The sequence below is a fragment of the Fragaria vesca genome, linkage group LG3 (assembly GCF_000184155.1).
Source record: "Fragaria vesca subsp. vesca linkage group LG3, FraVesHawaii_1.0, whole genome shotgun sequence".
Lineage (NCBI taxonomy): Eukaryota > Viridiplantae > Streptophyta > Magnoliopsida > Rosales > Rosaceae > Fragaria > Fragaria vesca.
Genome location: NC_020493.1, coordinates 16,610,856 through 16,626,014, shown reverse-complemented (window position 1 = coordinate 16,626,014; position 15,159 = coordinate 16,610,856). Strand labels below are relative to the sequence as shown.

At 38.2% G+C, this 15,159-nt stretch overlaps 2 protein-coding genes across 2 annotated transcripts; both read left to right on the top strand.

Moving 5' to 3' along the window:
• The first annotated feature begins 2,685 nt into the window (after positions 1-2,685).
• Positions 2,686-8,091, top strand: LOC101295494 (probable ADP-ribosylation factor GTPase-activating protein AGD5-like). Its single transcript, XM_004294453.1, has 11 exons — positions 2,686-2,833; positions 3,578-3,636; positions 3,779-3,869; positions 4,157-4,211; positions 4,301-4,391; positions 4,499-4,733; positions 5,477-5,675; positions 5,792-5,964; positions 6,199-6,573; positions 6,673-6,731; positions 7,542-8,091. The coding sequence occupies exons 1-11, from the start codon at positions 2,783-2,785 to the stop codon at positions 7,708-7,710; spliced, it is 1,557 nt and encodes a 518-aa protein (XP_004294501.1). The 5' UTR covers positions 2,686-2,782; the 3' UTR covers positions 7,711-8,091.
• A 4,593-nt stretch (positions 8,092-12,684) lies between these two features.
• Positions 12,685-14,210, top strand: LOC101300989. The gene is made up of 2 exons (XM_004294472.1): positions 12,685-13,398; positions 13,622-14,210. Exons 1-2 carry the CDS (start codon positions 12,756-12,758, stop codon positions 14,035-14,037), a joined length of 1,059 nt encoding a protein of 352 aa, XP_004294520.1. The 5' UTR covers positions 12,685-12,755; the 3' UTR covers positions 14,038-14,210.
• The last annotated feature ends 949 nt before the right edge of the window (positions 14,211-15,159 follow it).

Below are 15,159 nucleotides of genomic sequence, written 5' to 3'. Positions count from 1 at the left end.
TACTTTCATTGAAATTAAAGTCAGTATTTACCTTCTTCTTATTCTTCTTCTACCTTCTTCTTTTTCTATGTTTTGACTGATAATTGAGGGGTAGTAATTGATTACTGGTAGTCAGTAATTGATTACTGATAGTCAATAATTGATTACTGAGTTTCAGTAACTTGATTATTGAATGCCAATAATGATTATCGGATGTTTGTCATTGATTACTGGGGTCAGTAACCAAGTTACTGGGGGTCAGTAACTGATTATTGGGGGTTAGTAACCAAGTTATTAGGGGTCAGTAACTGATTATTGTGGATCAGTAACCAGGTCAGTAACTGGTTACTGGGTGTCAGTAACTGGTTACTGGGTGTCAGTAACTGGTTACTGGGTGTCAGTAACTGGTTACTGGGGTCAGTAACTAGTTACTGGGGGTCAGTAACCGAGTCACCGGTGACTGGAATCCGGCGACCAGAGAAATCCGGCGGTCGGTGACCGGAGTCCGGCAGCCGGTGACTGGAGTCCGGTGAGATTCCGGCCAAGTATTCTCTCTTCCATTTTCTCTCTCTATGCATGTTTAAAAGGTGAGGGTAAAATAGTCTTAAAATAATATGGTTTGTTAAGACTTTAGTAAAGATTTGTGCATTTGGGCATAAAAAAGGTTATCTTATATTGGAATAGGCTAATGAAAAAGATTGTCATTGGAATGGGGAATGAGTGGTTTAAATTAGTACTAAATGGACATTTTTCCTTTTTTATATATAGAGATATGCCTAATTTCTACTTATGTCCATGTCAATTAGGATTAATCATGTTGAAGATACGAGACGTTAACACAAATTGTGTAGATTTTCAATGTCTTAATACTTATTGATCTCTATATTTTGAATTCAGAAAATGACAGTCAATCTTACATCTAAGATTCTTTTTTACTACAAATTCATAATCACTAGTATGGATCCCATTATCTACTTTTCTCTCCACGATTATCTATTTATTTTACTATTTTGTTTTTAAATTTGGTTTCTTACTATAATAACCTTTATTTTTGATAACCTTCAATGAACTCATTAAAGATAAAATTAGCGAAACATAATTTGGTGAATTTCTGTTTGTTTTATAGAAATAACCTTCTCTGATATCTTTTATTTTAGTGAACTTTATACTTGTGGGGGACAGTTTGGAGACTTCATAAAATTGGTGAAGCCTTTGACACCAAAAAGACCTGGCTTTCTAATATAGTAGTGATTTACGAAAGTTTAATATTAAAGTTCCTAATAGTGATATAGTTTTTTTGGGATAATTTTACATTGTGTGGGTCGGATTGTATCTAAGCATGAAGTCCAAGCATAAATTTGGGCTTCAAATCTTATCGATTAGTCCTTTTGTTAAGTTCCATATTGAGAGTTCGACTTCTAATCATGACATCTTATTTATTGGGTGCATTAGGTCTCCACACGAGAACGTCCAAGATATGTGAAACCTCCATATCATGTGTTTGAACTCTGAGTTGGTTTTACATCTTGTTGAATTATAAACATTGCCAATGGAGGGCCTAATGGTTTGTTGGTCATTCCAACACCGACGGATTAGTCCTTGAGCGCAATGCCTTTCAAATACTGCGATCAATCCAAAAAAATGATGTGTCAAAGAAAAAGAATGAGTTATTGCTCTTAGGTACCGATCATTTCTTGGGAATTTTCATGACTACATGCCACCTTTTATATTAGATCACAACGCTTAATTTACCGATAATATAAAAGAAAAGTAAGAGAAATTTTATTCACACATCCTAATTTTTTAAATACACATCTCTTTTTTTACAACCTCATTATTAAATTCTATTAGTCTATAAAATTACCAAAAAAACATCACACTGAATAATAAAAAACTAATATTGAACCTTGAGAGCTGAGATCCGTGCCACTAAAAGGAGTTGATCGAGAAAGATCTTTCATTTGGGTTGATGATTTTGGCTTCAAATATTATGCTCAGTACCATACTATTTATCTTGATTTTTATTCTAGTTTCATACGATCTGGTATGTGCTTATTTGATATATAGTCTTTTAATAAATTTCAATGATTGTTCATGAAGTGCAGACTGAAAATGAAAACCTAAATTTTGCATTCCTCAATTTCAGCAAAATGTTGAGTTCATTTCTAATCCCCATATCTTGAGAAATTGTTCTTATATCCCTTAAGAAATTTAACTGAAACCTAAAATGCTAGAATAATATTTTTGAAATTAAAGTCTTTTGTATTCAATGGTAGTTTGAGAAGTTATGGGTTGTGTATTTAGTAAAATGTAAGAATAACATATCTAATGAGTAGGGTATTAAGTATGAAATGCGTTATGGGTTGTGAATAAAATTACTCGAAAAGTAAATCTCGCAAAAAGATTAGGTAAACAATCATTTGAAATTATTATTTTTTGGTTACAAACAATCATTTGAAATTTTGAATACAGTATCTAAAAAACGAAATTACATAGGAATTATGACACGGTGCAACTGTATTACGAACAAGAGAGAGACAAAATACAAATGGCAAAAAAAAGAAAAAGAAAAAAAAAAGAAAATAAGAAAAACCTAGAGATAATAGAAAACGGTAGAAAAATAAAAGTACAAGAAGCGACTCTGCTGCGATCTCTCTCCTTCGTTTCTTTGGTTTCTTTGGTGGTCGTATTATAATCACAGAGAGAAGAAGACGCGAGAGAGAGAGAGAGGAGGCATAGCGCCCCGGAAAAGACCATTTTGACCCTTCGTCATTGCAGCTGCCTCCTCCGCCTCTCTGCCACCATGAACGAGAAGGCCAACGTCACCAAGGAGCTCAACGCCAAGCACAGAAAGGTCCACTTTCTCTCCTTTCATATTCTTCAATACTCGTTAACTTCTGTAGCGTTCAAATTGCGTCCAATTTTGACTGGATCGTTGATCTTCCATTGCGGTTTGGGATTTGGGCTCCTTCTGTTGCTATGTCTGTGTAATTTTGATTCGGATTTGTGAAAAAAAATAAAATCTCGAATGTAATTTTCCGCAAGTCGGATTTGGTGAGATTCGATCTGTTGTGTTCATTTGGTTTTTGTTGATTACCTGATTTTACAGCATCAAGGATTGGGGAATTTGGGGCATTAATTTCAAATGCTGAATTAGTTGCTTCTGTTATGAGCTGAATAAGGGGAATGGATGCTTGATAATATGATGGAAGGTTGCTTAGTTTAAACTATGCTTACTAACTATTGTGATTGTTAGTTCACATCTATATGGTGTTATCATTTTGGTGAATTTTTGTTAATGATTTTGGTTTCTGTACCTTAGAGGTTTTAGTCTTGGAAGGATAGATCACCGATTCTGATATAGTGTGATTTTAAGATCTATGCTCTGTGTCCTTGAACTATAAATGATCTAATGGCCGTAACAGCATTCCTCGTTTTAATATTTAACTTGGTTTGGAATGTTATGATTGTGATCCCAAATTTTTGTAAAGAAAAGAACAATAATCTTTTGTGGTGTTCGAGTTCAAGGTTGTTGGATTTACATTTTTGATTATTGATTCCGTTGTTTATATTTTCTTGTTTTGCTCGACTTATGCAGATACTGGAAGGACTTCTTAAGTTGCCAGAGAATAGGGAATGTGCTGACTGCAAAGCCAAGTATGTAGCTGCTAGAATCCAAAAGAGATGATATACGTAGTTATATAGTGAACTGTTGAAGCATAAGAATGAAATTGATTCTTTCAGAAAATCTTAGTGGTTGAAGACTGTTCTAATTTTGAATGATTTGATTGCTTTGCAGGGGTCCAAGATGGGCCAGTGTGAACTTAGGTATCTTTGTATGCATGCAGTGTTCTGGGATCCACAGAAGTCTCGGAGTACACATATCCAAGGTAATTTTGTCATTTTTCATGCCACGTTTGTTATAGTTTCATGTAGACGTAGGGTGGATGCAATTTTATCTTACTGACTTCTACTTGCTGGTATAACATCATGATCATATTCAGTGATAAAATGTGGCAACCGTGTATTTGGCCCCATGTTCATATCTGTCATATACAATTTTTATCTCCCTTCAAACTTTTGGTTTTTATTGATTCCTACCCACATGGTTTCTAGTAGCTAGAAAAAAAAAAGTTACATATGCAAGTTCATCTGATACAGTTGCCCTTTGCTGCAGGTGAGGTCTGCTACCTTGGACACATGGCTCCCAGAGCAAGTTGCATTTATTCAGTGTAAGCTTCTCTGCTGTGGTAAATTTCTAGTTCTCAAGGTTGATGAATATATTCTTTAGGGTTGACATCACTTTTGTGATTCAATACAGCAATGGGAAATGAAAAGGCAAATAGTTACTGGGAAGCAGAACTACCTCCCAACTATGACAGAGTTGGCATTGAAAATTTTATTCGTGCAAAGTGCGTGCCCGACGGTATCCTTAAGACAACTAGCATCTATTTCCACTATAGATTTTTTACCTAACATCATTCTGTTATGCATACTTAGCTACTTTCATTTGGTTCAGGTATGAAGATAAGAGATGGGTTGCTAAAGATGGAAAACCAAAATCACCTTCTAGAGCACAGGAGGAAAATGCTTCCACACATTGGCAGAGACCGGTGGAAAGCAGTGGGCATGGCTACGTAGGAAAGTCCGAAAAGAAATTTGAAGAAAGGAAGAACACACAAACAGCTAGTAGAAGAGACACTGTTCCTGGGGGAAGAATCAGTCTTCCTGTTCCTCCTAAAGGGCCTGAACATGTATGTCACATTGATCACTGCCAATTTCCATTTGTTTGTTTGCTTTTTTATTTTTCATGTGATCGTGCCCGATGGATTTCTCATAACTATACACCTGTGATTGTTGGTATCAAACTCTATTAACTACTGATATACATGTCGGGTTTAAAGATTGTTAGCTCATTTATATTAACTACATTTTCTAAGAAATAAGGAAATCAATAATAATTGAGAAGCAACAAAGGAAGAAAATAAACAGCCTGGAGGCAAATTCTTCTTTGTGGATGCATTGCTACGTTACCTTTTTCTATTATGGAAAATTACAATTTTATTCCTCCAAAAACCATGTTAGTTCTGCTTGCTAGTTCCCTTGTAGTAGTTGTGTGGACCAATTTTTGTTCGATGACTAACTAGTGCACTAGAATATGTGCTATGCTGGGTAGTAATGCATTGCCATAAGATGGTCACATGGACAAGAATGCTTACAGCAGTACTGAAGTGTCTTGGCTATCATTTATCTTGTCAATGGGTAGGAGTTTATAGTGTGAAAATAGAGGCATTTCATATGAGGATTCAACTGGATATATTTGATTTGATGATTGAAATACATTTCATATGAGTCCCATTTCTTCTGCTATCACTTTGTTCTGGCGGAGGAGGGGGAATGTGCTATTTTTATAGATGGCTTTGTTACCCTATTTTTAGAATTAGTAGTTTGATGTTCAGAAAATTTTGATGCATCCTCTCTCTCTATATATCAACAGGTTGTACATGTCCCAAAACCACAAAATGTTGTTCCACCACAGGCTGAAGAAACAAAGCCAGCTGCTGAAGTTGCTTCTGCTGCCCCTCCAAAAGTTGATTTTGCTACTGACCTTTTCGGCATGCTCTCAGTAGATAGTCCCAGTGAAAATAGCTCAGATGTAGCACCAGCTGACGATAATGATTGGGCAGGTTTCCAGAGTATGTCTTTCTTCCTTATCACCTGAACTAGCTTTTTTTGTTCATTCTGGCTGTTTGGTTCAGAGTTCAGACTTGTCAGTATGTTGGGTTTGAGAGATGCTGTGTTTAATCTGCAGCGGCCAGTGAAGGTTCAAAAACTGAGAAAACTAGTCCGCCAAAAGAAGCAGAAAGCAGTAGCAAGCCCGCTTCAGGAATCGAGGACCTATTTGCAGATTCACTGTCATTAGCACCTGTTGCAGAGAAACCCAAGAAAGATGTTAAAAATGATATTATGAGTCTTTTTGAGAAGGTATATGATACCTTAATATGTACAATTACAATTTGTTAGGGAAGTGTTATTTTAGTTTGATGTAATTTGATTAAAAATTACAATTAATGTTTTTTGCTAGTTGCAAAAATGACTTTGCTCCATTGCTGAAGTTTGTATTATTTCATCATCAAGTCTTCTAACTTAGGTCAAATGAATGTTTAAACATGGTATGGAGATATATGATATCTTATATGATGTTTTCCATGTCTGCAGTCCAATATGGTGTCACCATTCGCTATGCATCAACAGCAACTTGCAATGCTGGCTCAGCAGCAGTCTCTTTTCATGGCGTCAGCTAAATCTGCTGGTGGGGACCAAAAGTTTCCGGGCACTACACAGCAACCTGTTTTGAATGGAAGCAATTTACCTTCCCAACAGCAACTTGCAATGATGGCTCAGCAGCAGTCTCTTCTCATGGCTGCTGCAGGTAAATCTGCTGGCATGGACCAAAAGTTCTCTGGTATTGGTCAACAACCTGTGTCAAATGGAAGCAGTTTACCTTCCCAAAGTTGGCCAAATGTTGGGTACCAAATTCCTGGGTTGATGATGCCTGTAGATGGACAGGGTGGTATGAAGAATGTTGCACAGGTAGGGTCTATATATGGACAGGTTTACTTTATCATGTCAAGTTAGTTCATCTATCTGTATCTACTGTGTTCTCATTCAGAAATTATTCTTCTGAGTCAGGGAACGACAGCAGGACCAGCAAATCCAACAGGAAGTTCTGTTCCATATTCAATGTCTAGGTATGCCATATATCTCTGCTTATCTGAGTTTAGTTGCCAGTACATTGATAAAATCTTTTTTTTGAGGCATGGCTTTTGTATAAGCTGACATTAGTCAACGTCGATGCAAATAATCCCCAGGAAATTGAGCTTCAACATATTAATTCTTATAATTGTCCTTGTGGTGCATATACTCTCAACTGTTTAATGTTGATTGGATGTTGATTTGCAACGTCCCCCTTCATGGGGTTTGTGTGGTTGACTGTCATGTCAACACCCATCCACCACTGCGCATAAAGAGATAAAAAAAAAATAGCACAGTATGAATAATTCTGTTTTGTTTACTTGTTTTTGCTAGAGCTCAATTTTTTGGTAAATTGCCCAAGATTTTGGGTTTTTTTTTTTTTTTTTTTTTTTTGTTTTTCCAATTTCAGTTATGAGTCTGGGACCGGTACTTTCTTGTCTGATATGTCTTGTGCGACATTTTTTTTGGGGGAAGTATAATCCTTAATATAATAGCTTATATTATTATGCACATGCATTTATAGTTATACGGGAAGGCGAGGGATTTAAAACCACAAGTACCTACAAATGAGTGCAGTTTTACTTTTCTAAAAATATCCAACTATCCATCATTATGTGTGGTAGTGCTGCATTTAGTTGTCCTGTCCTTCATTAGCAGTTCATTCCATCTTTCAACTGGTTCTATGTATTCACAGTTTCTGGCATCCTATTTGGATTTTGGACAGTAGATAAATGACAAATCTTAATGAACTTATCGGTGGTTGAATCTTCTATTTTGATGACAGATGACATTGCTTCTCTTTACAGCTTTTATTCTATGCCCCAAATTAGCACAGTTAATGGCCTGGCAAATGCTGGAGTGAACAAAACTCAGTCACCGGCTCCTACAACAGCTGCAACTTCTTCTACCTCAACACAAAAGGGAAAAGATTATGATTTCTCCTCCTTAACACAGGGAATGTTTGCAAAACAGTGAGGACCCTTGATGGGTGATGATATGATGTCTCTGTTATACCATTTAAAAAGAAAGAAAGAAAAGAAAAATTGAATCACAGGAAAATATTACTTTGGTTCCCCTTTTTTCCACCTGTACTGGGGTTTGTAATCTATTTGTAGAGGCAATACCACCTTTTGACTTTCCATCTCTTGGTGATTATTTCATTTGTATGGTTAGGACTATTTGAGAAATAAGATGGTTTTAGATTGATCATGATTATTTTTGTTTCCAACTCAACTGTGTTTGTTAGACCAGAATGAAATGAAGTCAGGAACAACGACCAATTCATGATCATCTTTATGTAATGTAAAATGATTTGTTCAAACTCTTTTACTTATAATGGCGTCTCATGTTGCTGTCAACCTCAGTCTCAATCATACTGATTGTCTTCATCCTCTAGCTATAGCTGCCACATACATGAATGCAAACAGTTCTCTCCTTGCCTTGTGTATATAGAAATCGTGTGGCTGATCAGCCGACTAGCTTTGGCCGGTTTCAGCCAGTTCGTGGCTGTCGGACATCCATCGTTCTGGTGTGTCTTTCATACAGCTCAAATGATCTAAACAACTCCATAATAAAACACAAAAACCCAAGAAGTGAAAGACGGTGTCTATGAGTTAAAAGCTATAGTTCTTTGTAATGTAAGCATCTCAATCCCGAAGTATTCCTACGTTCGCTAGGAATTCATTTTCCCTCTTGGCCTTATGCCGCCTTGAAAGGAGCTCATTTTCTCTCTTTCCTTTGAAATTTCGTAATTCCTTCAGGGAATAGGCTTCTCTTCCTGTGGTGTCTTGACTGACGGACACAATAGTTTACGTACATCAAGTTTTCTTAGGTAATTATTGAAATATCCAAAACAAAAGTTTAGATATCGTTCTTGGACTTGTTTGTTAATTTCTTCTTTTTCTGGGGTCAGTACTGTGCGATTAATCGATCAGACACACGTGTCAGTCACTGGACAATTGGACGGCGGTAGTGGCATGAGAATATAGATGAAGGAGATAGTGTGCTGCAAGCTACAGTTCCAAAATCTTTATCATTGATTCCTTGACGTCCACACTCGCAACAGTAAGAGTCAATTATATTAGGTCATTGGGTACCAATCATAATGCACCACGTATTGACCGGAACTTTGGAAGCATGCAGGCTCAAAGCTCCAGGTGATCGCGAATATCCTGCTTGGCAGCTCCATACTTGCTTCAGACCAAAAAAAAGAAAGAAAAAAAAAGGAGCTCCGTATATACGTGCTTTTGTTCTTGTTTGCATGGGTGATGGTGATGCAGGGTGGCGGATCGATGTGTGGGGCGGCCGGCAGGGGCTTAATCAGAAGAATGGGTCAAGTCGTATGAGATCGACCCAGCATCTTCCATCGAGCTAGCTCAGATTGCAGGACCATCCACAAAAAGATGTGATTCCGATGCAATATGTAGATTCTCAAGTCGTTATTAACCCCCATTAAGCATACATCAGAATTCCATATTTGGACACACTCCTACTCCTCGTCATTGTACTATCGACGAATAATATTCTTTTCCAAACTAGTTCAGAAATGCCCGTCGAAATTAGTTTCAGTGTAATACATACCATTATTAGAATTGTTAAGTTTTTGAATCAATAAACTAGAGTATTATTGTACCCCCTAAAAAAAAAATAGTCGTCCATGCAGTTTATAGCATACCGAAAACAAAAATGAATATGTAGGTAATTTTCTTGGTCCATTGCGTCTTGTATTTCTCATGCATCGTTCTGCAAGCGAAAACTATAGCAGGTTCACATTTTCAACGAGTGAACTGTTTGAAGTGTGCAAAACAAACACATCTTACGACTTTAGACATACCAACAACCGATGGACTTTTCCGGCCATTTCTTTGGACGTAGTAGTGCATACTACCTATATAAGCATGCATGCTTATATATATATGTTTGACCAAACAGCATCACTAGCAGAAGCAACCAAAAACAGAAACAAGCAAGCTTGGTGCTAATTGGTTGGTCGGCAACATTTCAAGTCTTTACCACATGATTGAACTCGCGCGCGGTTATTAATCCACCAAATCATTGAAAAATTTGATACGATAACACGTACACTTGTGCTACAGCAATGGCACCTACTGGTTTTTTTTCAACGACTAAATTAATGTGGCAGATCTCTCAGATTGCATCTTGGTGACTTATAATGAGCTAGCCAAGATGAATCAAGAAGTAAATGATTCGTGGTAGCTAGCGTGGGTGTGAAGAAATGCTCAATATATTATAATTGTTGAACATTAGTTTTCTGGGTTCTATAGACAACTGACAAGCACATGAGATGGCCAACCCAAATTTTGTTTATTCGCTTGGTTCTGTTTAGGATGTTTATTGTTTTGGCAACCCATAACTTCACATGTTCCTTGTATTACTCACTACTCAGCCGTTGACTCTGCATATTGTAACAGATAGATTATTGTTCTTGGTCTTTCAGAAATGTAGAAATCTTGGTGAAATTAGGCATATATACGAGTATATGACCAATAATTACATGCCATGCACACATAATTGGCAATGGAGAGTTGGAGACTGCTCAGTTATAAGGTAGCGAATTAGTTTCCTACCACGAAATCAAGACTACTATCTGCTACCACTAGATTTGTAATTAATAGCTATATTTTCTTACCCAAACGTAATAGATTCATCTAGATCGAACTTCATTGTTGAATAAGCGATTGGTTTGATAGAACGATCGAAAAAACACAAAGCCTTGATATACATATATACACGTACAACTAGAAATCCAAAATTGAGAAATTATTAAAATTAAATCCTAAATGAAGCTCAACATTATTTTGGAATGAAATTTTTCGAGAGTTTTGTTTTTTTGCTCATCCCATCAAAGGCATAGTTGTTGCATTTTATTCACCAACAAAATCTTAGAGCTTTTGATCGACAATATATTATGAGCCTCAAATAAGAACTGTATAATTCTAATATATAAACCTTTACACTGTATGTAGCGATTCTTGATACTGTTATGTCTTTGAATTTCTCACAAAAATGAGAGACATTATATACATTTTCTCGTTTTACCTGCATGAATAATAAAGCTATTGTTTAGGTCGCAAAAAATTTAGATTAGCTTAGTTAATTATCATACTAATCGAGCTCAAATATTCCTATTGAGATGTTGGATTAAATCGGTTTTTGTCCTCACAAGTCACAAGAGTACGTAGCAATTTTCAACAAAGCATCCTACGACTCACTTGTAATGTCTCATTAGCTGTGAAAACGGTTAATTTACTTAACTGGAGAGAGAGAGAGAGAGAGAGAGAGAGAGAGCACCGCCCCTCCCCCAAAATGACCGGAGATTTAGGGTCGACTTCCTCCCTCAAAGACACACACTCCACTTCCGGAGTTAACGGTCACATTTTTATATAGCCGTTGAGAGATGTGGTGATGAGGTCGCTCGCTACTCTGCTTTACAATTTATGTTCAACTGTTCCTCACAAATAAACAAACCCCTGGTCCCCTGCGAGCTGCTTCGAATCCAATTATCCACATTATTCTACTTCAATGGTTCTCTCTTTTCGTCTTGGATTATAATGTAAAGTTCGTCATGCAAGTAATGACATGATTAATCAAATAGTTAATCCCAGCTTCTAAAGCACTTTTCCATGGTTAAATAAACAGGACGAGGAAAGCTCCAGCTCCGACCCTGAGAATCGTCTGGAATCTGCTGGGTATGTTTAGACTCTGCAACTTGTTTCGGTGGGTTGGAAAGCAAAGTCACCTTTTATGTGATCTCTTCACATGTACGGCTAGCTTATTGTCTACCCCACATATAAAACAAGTTGAGAGCAGGGCTCATCTCTTTTATAAGCCTTGTTATGCAAATCTTGTAGAATGTGATAAAATTAGAGCAGGATTTATGCAATGATGCTGGAATTCATACAAAATTAGAAATTGATTGAAATTTAAGGGACTTAGTCGAATTCTTTTCTTTTCAATCAAACAAGAGATCGATAGTGTATAGAGTATGTTTGTACATGATTTTATTTGAGATGTCATGTGAATATGGAAATGGGTGAGAACTTAACAAATGAATGATAAGAATAAATCAAATAAAAAACATATGAGATTAAAATCACTATATGAGCAACCACTTGATATAGTAAAGTTGGATGAGCTACTTAGTATATAACCTCGTATCAAAAGTTTGAGTACAAACTCTATCAGTTTATAGGCAGCATGTTTGTGAGGTATCTAAGTTCATGTATGTGCAACAGAAGATTAATTTAACTGTATTAAAACTCTCGTAGACCACGGTCTAAATATTTATTAGATAAATGTGTCACTAATTTATTAACATAACGCCTTATTATCTCACTCTCAATCAAAAATAAAAATCTCCATACAAATGTCCGCAAAAATAATTACTCTAATGAGAGCAGCTTACGAATTAAACGAATGCGAGTTGGATACTCAAATAAATATTGCTTTCTATCAAATCAATCATCAATTTGTTTTATATCAAATTAATCCGCTTTTCTAACATTTTTACTTCCCTTATTTTTGCGACGTGTCTTTTTTTTAACGGCGGGTCGGGCCATCTCCTCCACCACGTTGCGAACACCCGATTATACTGACGTGTCATCACTATTCCCCCACCCAAACGGTCACTCTTCTTCATCCACCGCTCCCACTCTCTATATAATCCCCTTCCCATCACCTATTTTTCTCTCTCTCTCTCTCTCTCTNTCTNTCTCTCTCTCTACTACTACTCTACTCTACTACTACTACTACGTACGTACTACGTACTACGTACGTACGTACGTACTACCTACTACCTTACCCCTACCCCCTAAACCCCGGTAACCGTACCTACCTTTACTTCCTACTTACCTACCGACCCTCCCTACCTACCTCCTTACTACTTAACTTACCTTCCCTACCTCTACCTACTTTCTTCTTCTCTCTCTCTCTCTCTCTCTCTCTCTCTCTCTCTCTCTCGCGCGCGCCGGAAAAGGTAAGATTCCGACCACCCGCTAAAAATGTCGAGCAACAACTGGTTACTCTCTCTCAAGATCGTGCTGATCTCCACCGGCGTAGTCTCCATGGCCGTCGCGCTGAAGCTCTCGGTTCCGGTGGCCGCGGACATCGTCGCGTCGCAACTACCTTCTCTATGGAGCTCTCTGCTCTCTTGGCTCAGACCTCCTTACCTCTACATCCTCATCAACTGCATCATCATCAGCATCGTCGCCTCCTCCAAGCTCCACAGTGCTCCCAAACCCGAAGACCATCACGACTCCGAAATCATCATCCCGCCGCCGCCGGAGATGGCCGTCGTCCCTCCGGTGAAGATCTCCGCCGCGGAAGCGAGGCCTGACTACGCGGCCTACAACGGCGTCGCTCTGAGCGACTACGGCTACGACTCGCATGTGTTGCCCAAGGATTCCGATTCGTACGGCGGTGCAGTGGCGGCGGAGACCGTTGAGGTTTTGGAGCCGGAGAATGAGATGATCAAGGTTCTGGCGGAGGTTAACGGCGGTGATAACGCCGTCACCGCCGCATCCAGGCCTGCACGGAGTGGTCTGCAGAGGAAGGATTCCATGGAGTTTTGGTTGAATGAGAACCAGAAACCGCCGGTTTCTTCTAGATTTGCTCACAGAAAATCCATCAGAGCTAGCCCTGAAGGTTAGACCTTGCAAACGACTTGTCGTATTTTGTATTATTTTGAATTTTCATCGGATATGTGTGAAGGAACGGCCTAACCGACTGGTCGGGCTGGTCTTTCGGTGATCGGATAAACGTTTACCGTGAAATGTCGATATTGCCCTCATTTTTGTGAGGGGGAGCTGTGGTTTTGAAAAGACAGTGGCAAAATGGTAAATTGAACGAGAATTTGTGTTTAATGCAGGAGGGAAGTCGTTGGGAGTGTCGAGGCCGAAGAGGCACGACACGCTGGAGAGCACGTGGAAGACGATAACGGACGGCCGCTCGGTGCCGTTAACGAGGCACTTGAAGAAGTCCGACACGTGGGAGAGGCGAATGGACCAGAATACCCCTCCTCCTCCTATGGCTGACAAGATGATGCACAAGTCGGAGACGTTCCACGAGCGGAGCAGCACGACGGCAACGGGGTCGCCGGTGAGTGGTCAGTCGGCGGGGAGGCTGAGGAAGGAGCCTTCGCTGAGCCAGGACGAGCTGAACCGGCGGGTGGAGGCGTTCATAAACAAGTTTAACGAGGAGATGAGGCTGCAGAGGCAGGAGTCGTTGAACCAGTACCAGGAGATGGTCGGCCGTGGGGCCCAGGCGGCGCCGTTGGCTCATTAGGTTAAACTTAGGGCTATTTTGGTCACCTTCTCTCTAGTTCTCTATCTATCCCAAAAAGAGCTGGTTTTCTAAATTAGTGAACAAAAACGATGATGTTCATAGTATATCGGGTTTGGTTTGTTTTGTTTTGGCAATGTCCATTGGTTTTCCCTCTAGTTTGTTTAAGAGGGATGAAGTAGGAGCTATAATGCATGAGAAAGTACACAAGTTTATAATCGTTGTTTGCATCAGAAGTTCACAACTCACAAAACAACAGTCACACCATCCCCCTATTTGCTTGTTTAAGAAATTAAGTGAGCAGAACATCAAGGTAAATCAATCATTTTCCAAATTGGAGATGATGAAGTTACTTTCGGACTTTCAGTTATTGAGAACGAACGATAATTATAAATTTAAGATCAAGTGAGAAATGATATTGTCTTATATTTAGACAACATTTATGAGAAATGATACTGTGTTATATTTAGACAATATTTGTATAAGGGGTCATCATAAAATCCGGCCCGGCCCATAGAAAAGCTTATCTCGGCCTGACCCATAGGGCATGAGAGACGCCGAGCTAGGACGGAGGGTTTAAAGTCTCGGCCCGGTCCATTACATGCCCATCAAAACCTGCCCGGTCCGGCCTTAAAAAGCCCTCCCCAAAGCCCTATCAATTGTTTTATAAATATTTTTATGGAGTTATTAATTAAATATGTGAACTATTAATGCATTAAGTCATATTTTATTTTGATTTTTTATTACATTTAGTTCAATCATTAACAAATCTTAACTTTTTTATATTTTTTTGTTTTATTTGATAAATTTTTATTAGATATATGTATATAATAAATCCGGTCCATCTAAAAACCACGGCTCAGGTCGGGCGGGCTTTTTGACGATCCCTAAACAAAAGCATGTTGCATGGGCGTAAGACGAAGTTTATATGTTATATTAATATATTGATACATCAAGCAGACTTGATCTGTTAAAAGCAAAGTTAATATAGGACAAAGCAAACTAATCTTGGTTTTTTTTTTTATTTGATTAAAACTAATCTAGTCAATGCACCAATACATTTACGTAAACTCATAAACCAAGATAACAAAATATTTTTACCACATAAATATGAATAACATTGTA

Bases quoted from the DNA above. Each gene is read 5' to 3' on its own strand.
- LOC101300989 (XM_004294472.1), top strand. From the start codon at position 12,756: ATGTCGAGCAACAACTGGTTACTCTCTCTCAAGATCGTGCTGATCTCC. The intron at 13,399-13,621 runs GTTAGACCTTGC...TGTTTAATGCAG, and splicing joins CATCAGAGCTAGCCCTGAAG to GAGGGAAGTCGTTGGGAGTG.
- LOC101295494 (XM_004294453.1), top strand. From the start codon at position 2,783: ATGAACGAGAAGGCCAACGTCACCAAGGAGCTCAACGCCAAGCACAGA. The intron at 2,834-3,577 runs GTCCACTTTCTC...CGACTTATGCAG, and splicing joins TCAACGCCAAGCACAGAAAG to ATACTGGAAGGACTTCTTAA. The intron at 4,734-5,476 runs GTATGTCACATT...ATATATCAACAG, and splicing joins CTCCTAAAGGGCCTGAACAT to GTTGTACATGTCCCAAAACC.